The sequence below is a fragment of the Oryzias melastigma genome, linkage group LG4, assembly GCF_002922805.2.
Source record: "Oryzias melastigma strain HK-1 linkage group LG4, ASM292280v2, whole genome shotgun sequence".
In the NCBI taxonomy this organism is placed as follows: domain Eukaryota; kingdom Metazoa; phylum Chordata; class Actinopteri; order Beloniformes; family Adrianichthyidae; genus Oryzias; species Oryzias melastigma.
The window spans coordinates 14372866-14382924 of NC_050515.1; the positions used below are offsets into that span (position 1 = coordinate 14372866).

General features: G+C 37.7%; 1 protein-coding gene across 1 annotated transcript in view; it reads left to right on the forward strand.

Moving 5' to 3' along the window:
- Positions 1-6494, forward strand: part of ushbp1 (Usher syndrome 1C binding protein 1) — a gene marked incomplete in the record, with an annotated part of 11409 nt that extends 4915 nt beyond the window's left edge. Inside the window, 5 exon segments of the mRNA XM_024278178.2 lie at positions 1-27; positions 2258-2416; positions 3248-3345; positions 3853-3975; positions 4053-6494. Coding sequence (XP_024133946.1) covers positions 1-27; positions 2258-2416; positions 3248-3345; positions 3853-3975; positions 4053-4218 — 573 coding nt within the window.
- Between the last annotated feature and the right edge of the window lie 3565 nt (positions 6495-10059).

Sequence of the window (10059 nt, forward strand, 5' to 3'; positions counted from 1 at the left end):
CTGTTTTATGAGCTTATATCCGTCAGGGTAAGAGCTGCACATTTAAAGTCTGATAGTCTGAGTTTGTTAAGATAAATGTGAGAAAAGCAACAAATCCTTCCTCCAAAGTCAGGGACCGTATTTTTCAAAAAAAAGGTCAAGTTTTTTTTGTATAGATTGGCTGGGGTGCAACTTATATGTGATTTTAAAGAAGAAGAAAAATAGCAACAACCAGTAGAGGGTGCTGTAGGTGTGTGTATCAGTATTTGCAACTGGCAGCAACACAGAAGAAGAAGCAACGCCACTAAAAACCTAACAAGTGCCCTGGATTTCAAAAGCAATTCAGACACCATGCTTAATACTTTTCATTTGTTTTTCCAAACATCAGATACTGTATGACGTCACAGATTTCTCAAAGTAAAAATCAAATCAATATGAACGTTTCACGACATGTATTTGTGACTCCACTGTGTTCTGAAAATGTGGATGGTTTGTTAAAGAAAAATAACATTTATACACATTTTTCACAAAAATTGTTCTACTGCAATTCATTGTGGTTTATGTGGCTAATATGGCCAATATTAGTCCATTTGGGGTAATGTGGCGAGCATTGATGCATACAAGTTTTTGGCAAAGACTTTGGAAAGTTGCTAGTGCACTCGATTTTGTAATTGTAGATTCAGAAAACACTAGAAAACGGCCAACACGCTATATAGTGCACTATATAGTGCATAATGAGGGAATTTGGCCATAGCATCAGTCTTTCACCAGGCTTGGCAGAAGTTGTTAGCGACGCAGAGAATTAAGAATTTGTGTTTTAGTTATATGAAGTGATTTAAAGGGTTTAGTTGGCTTGTTAGCATGTGATATGACAGCTGTATCTAAAGTTTCTAACCCAAGGAGGGCTATATGTAAGGGCCAACCATTTTATTAACATTAAATTTAAATGAAAAGACATTTTATTGCAGTTGTATACTTTTTATTTCTTCCCCATAGAGCAAATACATCTAAATATATTTTTTATCAAAATCACTGTCAATTTTTCACACTGTTTGTTCCCGTTTCGCTTGTCGTAGATAGGTTGAGTAGTCTGGTAGTCCCTTTTCAAGGTAAATATAAAAACATAATTTAGCCAGTCACAATCAAGAAATAATATACACAGTTTTTAGAAAAAAAACTACTAAAATACTATTGATTTTATGACAGGAGTCTGCAGGGAGGAATTTAAACATGGTCCACAGGCCAGACTTTGGACATGCCTGTATTGGAATAAGTGTTGTTACAGTAACATTCAAGACTCCTCTTATGCTTCAAGAAGCTAAATAAACATCAATGTGTAACGGTAGTCAAGTGTGCATATATTCAGCTATGATTTGCCTTTCAAGAAAAAATGTCCATTCTTGTTCTATATTTTCTTAAATAAATTTCTCCTAAAAAGTGTAACTTATATATAAATGACTTTTTTCTTCTTTATTTATCTTGCATTTTTTGCTATTATGACTTAGATTCCTGGACGACGGTACATTTTTATCATCTTCAAGAGCATAATTTTGACGACCAATGTTTGGACTACCCAAACACACTGATGTAAAATAAAAGCATATTTTAGTACAGGTCTTATTTCTTTTTGTTTTAAATGTATTATTTTATTCCATGATATATTTGGCTCAATTAGAAATACATTCATTCTATAATTATGCAAAAACTTTTTCCAAAAAGTAGGCGGGGAGAAGAAAAATCCCACCCCTGTCGACAGATCTTGTCTTCATTTATGTGCAACACCTTTTTAAAAAGTAGTTCACTCTGGCTTGTTGACTGAATGGAAAAATAAATAACAGAAAGTTAAACAGAAAAGATGAAACAAAAGCAACAAGCATGTAAACTGCTCTCACCTAAAAGGAAAATGTCAGCACATTAAAAGAAGTAGCAGCACTCAAGTCAGCCATGAAGGATGGAAAGGAGAGAGTCTGAAATGTCAGTGTAATTCCTCCTTACTGATTACATTCTGTTTCTGTCACAGAGACAGGAATAAGTAACACAGAAAATCAGATCCAGTCCTGGGAGAAACAACATTTTTTAAAGCTTTATTAGCAAAAACAAAACAAACAACAAAAGGACATAAACCAACCTTGCATAAATGTTTCTCCCTAAGTAAAATCAAAACAGGATATTTTTTTTTTAACTTTTTTGTCAGAAAAGAAAAGTCAGTCTAATTGGAAATATATCTTAATAACTGTTTTGTTTTGGTTTTTTTTTTGGTACAAATGCTTCGGTTTAGGAGGAGATGTCTGATCTGCGAGCTTTAATCCGCCTTAAGGAGAAAGAACTACGGTGTTTGGAGTGGGGTTTCATGGGCCAGAAGGCACAGGAAGCAGCCGGAGTTTTCATCCCCGAGAGTCTCCAAGAAGAAGTGGAGTACCAGAAGACTGATCAACAGGTACCTCAGACTCCCACTGCAGAAGTTTTTTTTTTTGCTTTTATGAGCAAATAATACAAAGTCAAGGTGAAAAGAGCAAGAAAGGGCAGGAGCCGGTCTATTGTGGCAGACCTGATTCGAATCTGGATGTCCCACATGGGAAATCACACAACTACCAATGCAGAATCCCTTCAGGCCAAGAGGGATATTTTGGTTCCACGAAGTCTTCTCCTGGGCTGTCCTGCCTCTGCAGGATTAATTCATGCTTCTCACCTCTGTCATTGTCAAAAAGACGAAAGAGTTTCTTTGGATCAGCACAGTGACAATCAGTTTTTTTCTTTTTGACAGCTGATGGGATTTTAAAAACCCTGCTTGTAAGCTGCTTGTAAGTTTGAGTTTTATGTTGTAAAATTAGAGTTATCAGTGGTTATGCTTTTGTGAACATATAATGTTAAATAAATACACATTTAAAAAAATTACAGCAGGCTTTATATACATTTATTTTTGATGCAAAGTATGGCTTTTATGCATTCAAGTCAACTTTTGAAACCCACCTCAAGTGGTCATTTGAGAAACTGCAGCTTTTAAGATTAAAGTGCAAATGAAGTCACCAATAACACAATTTTCGTTGGAGTGGATTTTTAACGATAAGACTGATGTAACCACTTTTGTAACCTTAATAATTATCTGTAATCTGGTTGCAAAACGTTCAAAATGAATCATCAGTGCAGAGAAAAAACAGCATCTAAATAAAAGAACAAATGAACTGTTTTGAATTTGTTAATACAAGAAACTAAAAAGGTGACACATTTTTTTTAACCTAAATTGACTCTCATTAACTGTTGTCCTCAGAGGCTCAGTGAGAATGCTGCAAGAGCTGCTTTTGAAGGGGACATCACCGGTCCTCTGACCAGACCCATTCTGAAGGAGCTGCAGGCAGTCCTACAAAGGTGGGAATTATTTCTGCATGATACCATCTACTTTACAACAAAGTCAAGAAAACTCAAGAGAATGTTCTGTTAAAATACTACACTCAATGTTTTTTATCGTTTGGTTGACTTTTAATTGAAAAGGCTTTAAGATGATGAATTATCACTTGCAGTAAAATCCACAGTAGAAAACACATAATCTGTCTATTTCCTGGTTTTTATCTGTTGCTTAGTAACACTGATGGAAGAAAAGCAGACTTTTGATAAAGGGAAATATTTTTTTTCACACCGTGTGGTTCATCAGACTGTCCTTTTTCCTCTTTTAACCTTGAGTGTTAGTTTTTTTCTTCTTCTCTCGAATCGCTCCTCTCTCACGTAATTCATCAGATGTGCTCTGAAGTCAAGGACAGAGGATGAACGCAAACCTTTTCACACTTTCCACAAAACCGTTTGAGTAAACATCCTCTTTGGCTTAATCAAAAATATGGCTTTAATGGTACTTTCTGAACAATCATTTCATTTTCTCAGAGAACAAGCCCTAAAGAAGAGACTGGCTCTGGTCCATGACTCCCTAAACACAGCACTCAAAGACAACCCCTCACACAGGAAGGACAATGGGGAGCACATTGCTCGCCTCACACAGGCACACAGGTGATTACGATGATAAAAACATTTAATTTGTGGTTGTTCGCCTGCTAAACCGGGTCTTATGGGTGTGCTTCTTGCAGCAAAGCACTGAGTTCATACCGACAGATTCGCAGGAAGTACCGAGAGCAGGTGTGGAGGCTGGAGCAGAAAGTGGCAGCCATGATGGAGAGTCACCACGGCCAGAGCGGAGCAACGAGGGAGGCAGGAGAAGCTCTGGAGTGGAGGAGGGAAGAGACCATTTTATGAGATACCGATTCAGTCAACATTGTCAGTTATCATTGATCCCCATCTAAATGTTTGTTTAGAAATCTAAATTAGATTTTTAATATCCATTTCATGTTTTATATTCACCCTGTAAAGCCCACTACATCAAAGAATTGACTGAACATTTTAATTTGGGGGGAATTACGATGATTTAAACTTAAAAAAAACTTTTGCTAAATATTTTTTTATGAGATATCAATAGTGTTAACTATGATCCATTGTGTGATTTTGCAAAGATAATGAAAGGAATGCTCAGAAAAAGCACATTTTTTACCCACTATCTCAAATTTAATCCACATATTTTTAACATGATGTATCTGTAATATAAAGAATTTCAACAAATTTAGCATTTTTTTTCAATACATCAAGCAGTCATTTTAAAAAATGAATAACAACAAATTAGTTATTTTCCCCATAAAGTTGGAAAAAATTGGCTAAGAATTTTCCCGCCAAAGAGTTTTTTGTTATTTCATGGAAGCAGCCATTTTGAAATGAGCAGGAAAACCTCTCTTACTGCCCCTAGTGGAATGATTAGGAACTACAGTGCAAAAGCATGGACTAAGTTCCAAACAATGGGTTTTTAAGGAAAGTTTGGATCATGCTAATGAGATAATGGTGCTAGAATATGAGTGTATTAAATATGATACCAGTGATTGAGGAAAATATTTTTTTTAAATATATGACGCTAGTTTATTTTTTTCCTGAGACAAATTAGAAGATTTGTTTTAGCAGATGCAGTCCTGAGTTTTACAACTGACAGACTGAGCTGGAAACGGGTGCATACGCTCATTTTTTCACATAAAAGCGATCTCCATAAAGCAGCTCCCCAACTGACCGTGCTGCAGCGACGAAAAGATCCGAGAAAAGGGGGATGGGTTCTGGAACGATAGCTGATGTGCACAAAATGTTTGGCAAGCTCATTTATCTTGGATCCACTTTCATAGTCGCTCGTCGGCGGCCTTTCACCACTGAGAGTTCAACTTAAAGGTCAACTCGTCTTCATACAACAAAAAAAACATTTTTCTCCTTTTAAGGGGTTTAGGAAGCATCCAGGTGAGAGGTTACAGATTTACTTACACGAGATTAATGTTTTTAAAGATGAAAACATACAGATGAGAAGTAAAAATAATCAATTTATAGGATTGAACAATCTCAAATTTATCTTTAAACATTTGATTTTTAAAAATCACTTTAAAGCATTGATAGAAAATGTGAGGCGTAGATAAAACGTTAATTTTTATGCACAACCATGGCAGCTGATAGATATACGTGCATCAGAACTCCATCTAACTCACCTTATTTCCTTCCCTCCGTCTTTTATTCCTCACCACTCACTCGTTCATCAATTTTTCTGCCGATACTCTCCATTACATCCCTCTCAATCTTCTCCGAGCTCTTCCCTCATGATCCGGCGCTCCCCCCTTCCAGCCGACCCCGCGTCCTGACCTTCTCAAAGCGGTCATCTGCAGCTGTGACCGGCGGTCAGGAGGTTAAGGCAAAGGTCTAGTGTCACACCCACAGGGTCACAGCGGTGCTTGGCTGTTGTGTTAGGCGGTGAATGGAGGGTTCAGAGCGCCAGACGAGGTGGCGAACCCCTGACGCCCTTACTGTTGCCTGAGCTTGCCCTTTCCCGAGCAGAGGTCAACGCAGCGGGTCTGTTCTCCTGATCTTCCCATAGCACCACTATTGTTGTAATAGCTGCCATTAGAGCACATGATACAATTATCATTGCACTTTATGTTGCCACTCTTCAAGATCCATGTTAAGCTTCTGAGTTCATCAAAGGCTTGTAGATGACATGAGTGTTGTAACCTTTGAGTGACTCTGGAATCAAAGACGAAACGATAATGACAGAATGTCCGGAGGAAAGATAATCGATGTTCTTTTCTTTGAGAAAAAATCAAAAGTTGCTAAAGTCTAATGAAGTAATGAAGGACGTTTAAATATCCAACATCTTTAATCCTAAAACACTTTATGTCTTCAGTCTGACAAATATAATTCCTATAGTTATGGCTTTTATGTCAGATTATAGCTATCGGTAAATTATGGATTTTTTACTGTTTTATTTAAGCTGTGTATTTTTTCATAAAACGGTCAGTTTTGCCAAAAAAGCATGGTTTTATGGAATTCTACAATTGTATTACCACATTAATGAAATACTGCATTATTGTTACATTTAAGCATACATTTATGTGTAATAAATGTGTTGTCATTGTTGAGGAAAACTGAAATAAACTCTTACCTAATGTTTAAAATCACACAATGTGGTCCACATGCTTTTGAATCGATACTTTTTTCTATGTCAGAGAAGTACTTGAAATGAAATGTTTTTCATCGTTATGCTGTAGTAAAGAAGTTTGAATATTTATCATTGACTTTAGTTTAAAAAGTTTAATAAAATTTAGTGGCAAATTTGGAGTTTGTACATAAATAAATATCTAATCTTTTGGAAAACTTTGAAACAGTTTTGGCAGTTAAGACTGACTAGAATATGCATAGAATATAAAAAGGTTATACATTTAGTGCTGAACCACCCACACAATATCAATGAGCATGGCATCAGATTTGTTTCAGTCCTAATCAATTCTTTTATGTGTCGCACAATGATGTTAATCATTTGATGGAACCAGAACTTGTAATGTAAGAGTAAAAATCTGCAAAATATAGATTCCTTTAAACTTTTAATTTGTTTTAACAGAAGCTGAAGTTGAGGCTTTGCACTAAATGATGAGAAGGAATGGAAGAACCGTCTGTTTGCCTCCATGTTTGTAGACCCCACCTCCCTCCCCCAGGTTAGATTCTGTGTAAGACTCGGTGAACGGTTGAGTTTTATAGTTCCTGGGAAAAATACCCACGCCATTATTAGACAACGGCAGCAGCTGTCAATCAGAGTGGGGGTGGATGTGAGCACGCTCGCACACTGGAAGGACAAGGGAGGGGGTGACCTATGGGTTTCAGGTCAACTCATTTACTCTCTGCGTCCATCCCATTATTTTAATAAGTTGCCCTTCTGTAAGCTGTATCAAGAGATTACAGCCTACAACCGTTCTCCCTCAAAGCCATCAGCTCACCTGTCGCAACCGCTCTATATCCCCTTCTCATTCACTCCTCCTCTTTTCATCCCTCCATCCTCGGCCCCAGCCGCCTCACCGACCTGACACCTCTCCCCCGGTTTTTCTGACAACACTCCGCCCAAGCCGAGGTCAGGGAGGTGGAAGGGGCCATGGCAGCTTGGAGAAGCACGAAAGAGATTTGACCTCAATCAAATGGCCGACCACATCCGCTTTGTCCTCTCGCCCACTCAGATAATGAGAGCAAACAGCTCAGGCCAACAGGCCACCTCTCCACAGACAGCAACGGATAAAGAGTAAAACCTTGTTGCATGTAAGTCCATGTAAGGTGATTTCCATGCTTGTTACAGGATTGCATGCGTGCGTGTCGGTAGATGGAAAAAGTTGCAGAGTGCCTAAAATTCATCAGCTTGATGAACATCTAAAAAGAGCTCTATTTATAAATTCTAATCTAGACTTGAGGCATCAAAGCTCTGAAGTGAGCCAGAACAAACACTTTGAAGGGAAATTATTTGGTCAAATCAGTGTTGACATAACTATAATTCAAGAAGGAGATTAAAGACCAACAAACTGCAGCCCAACAGATCCACGGACAGGAACAATTTGGAGTAAAGCAGGACGATGGAAGACTAAAGCTTGACGATTTCACTTCTGTAAATTAGGAAATATTGCTGATATGTGATCAGTTATTGGAATAAAGTTTTGGATAGAGATCATTTTAACTAACACGAAACTGAATTGCTTATTCCTTATAAAGTTACAGAACTTCCCACAAAAATGAACTAAAATAAGCAGTTTATAATTAGAAATTCACACATTTGCAAAACATAAGAATGTAAAGATTCTGATTTTATATTTTATAACATTTAACAATGGGACTAGATTTTTATTATTTAGATAATTTAGGACAAACACGAAGTAGAAATGCAACTTGTATACAAGCAAGAGATAGCGGAGGGATACATAACTTAAAGTTTCTTCCCTTACAAAAATTCGAGTTTTGTATCCCTCCGCCGGTAGGGCGAGCTCCGTCGCGCTGTGTCGCGGAGGAAAAGCGCTTTTCTTCACGTTGGTGCGCTCTGAAGCATAGAAGTTTACATTCAAATGTAAGTAACAACTTTTTGTGTTAGCATGACATTTTTAAAGTTATTACGCATTTCCGAGCGCTAGCAGCTAGCTAGATAACGCTAGCTGACCGGTAACTATTGATGACGTCATCGAGTGGGACTAATTTTCGAATTCAAATACATTTTCCATAAACTCTCCGTTTGGAGGGGTAAATGTGGGAGTAGGGGAAGAATTTGGATTCGGCCCAAAAAAAGTGCTTTGGTAATTATAAAATACATAAATTGGTTAATATGTAGGTAAACTCCTAACTCCTAACTTCCCCCAGTATACTCTAACATTCTGAGTATTAGACAAAGATATTCAAGGAGGCATTTAAATAATTAAGTATGTTAATTGAATATTTCAAAAAGATTAATTGGCAGTGTAGATTGTGTCAGATTTATTTTTTTATTATAAAAACTAATTATAAAGAATTGTTTCATAAAAGGTAGCAATGAAGACCTGAGATGTATGTATCATAATACATCCAAGCTTTAGTTTTTTTAGGTTTTCACTTTTTTTCTTCAATTCATAGATTGTGAAGTTTGTTTCTATTTTATTTTGTAGAGTTTGTGTTGTTTTGAAGGATTTTGTGATTTTATTAAATAATCCAGTTGCCTCATTTGTCCAACTCCATCCTGAAAATCCCTCACAGAGCGTACCTTTTGTTTCTCCATTAATCGGTGCTGCTCACTTCATCCGGTTCAGAGATGCAGGGAGTGAGGTCATCTCAGGTGACTCTGTCAGAGGCAGGCAGCCTCAAAGAGCACGTCAGAGCATCACAACAACACGGAACTCCATGTACTCCAATCTTTGACATGCCAACGAAGGGCAAAAGTGTTTACAGCTTTTACGATTTCCCCACTTTTCACCCTATAAGTGTAAAGAAAGAGTGGATGAGAATAGAAGTGTTGAAGTGTGAAATGACATGCAACAAAATCCCTGGACAGAGGATAAAACCCATTAACAAGAGAGGACAACAACCCTTTTCAATCCTGCAGGCTCGTTCTGAAGTCTGTTGTGCAAATCCACCTGCCCTGAACTCATCTAAAAAAATGTTCCCAACTACTGAAGCACATGATGTGCCACTGCTTTGTTCTGATGAATCAAACTGATCAAAAACTGCTATCTTTACATGTTTTTTGCATTCCGACTTCTTTGATTTCAATTGCTAACCTCTAATCCTCATCTCAGTCACGATCAGTGCCGTCCACAGTTTGGGCATAAGGCAGCCACCCCGCTGCTCAGAAGGCAGTAAGATAAAGATACAAGAGATTACCACAAGCTGCAGACACACAAGATCTAATGAGGTCAAAGCAGCTCAGCGTGAGAGCAGTAGATTACAGCAATGAGGTGTTCAGGGGGAAAAGATGGCAGGAGGAGTGGCCTCGACCTAATTCTGTTAAAGCATTTGAGTCGTCCTCAGTGAGCTGATTAAGTTAATTTTCAGTCATGCTAAGCACCTTAGGTGGCCCACAGGCAATATGTGGTATAACAGAGACCACAAATGGGGTGTAACAGGTTGGACATCTATTTGCAAGATGGACATCATAGTGATGGAGAACTTTAAGCAGAACGAGTCAAGCAACCCCTCGTTTTTGAAAAAATATGATCCATCTGCCTTAAACACAGCATGTCAACGATA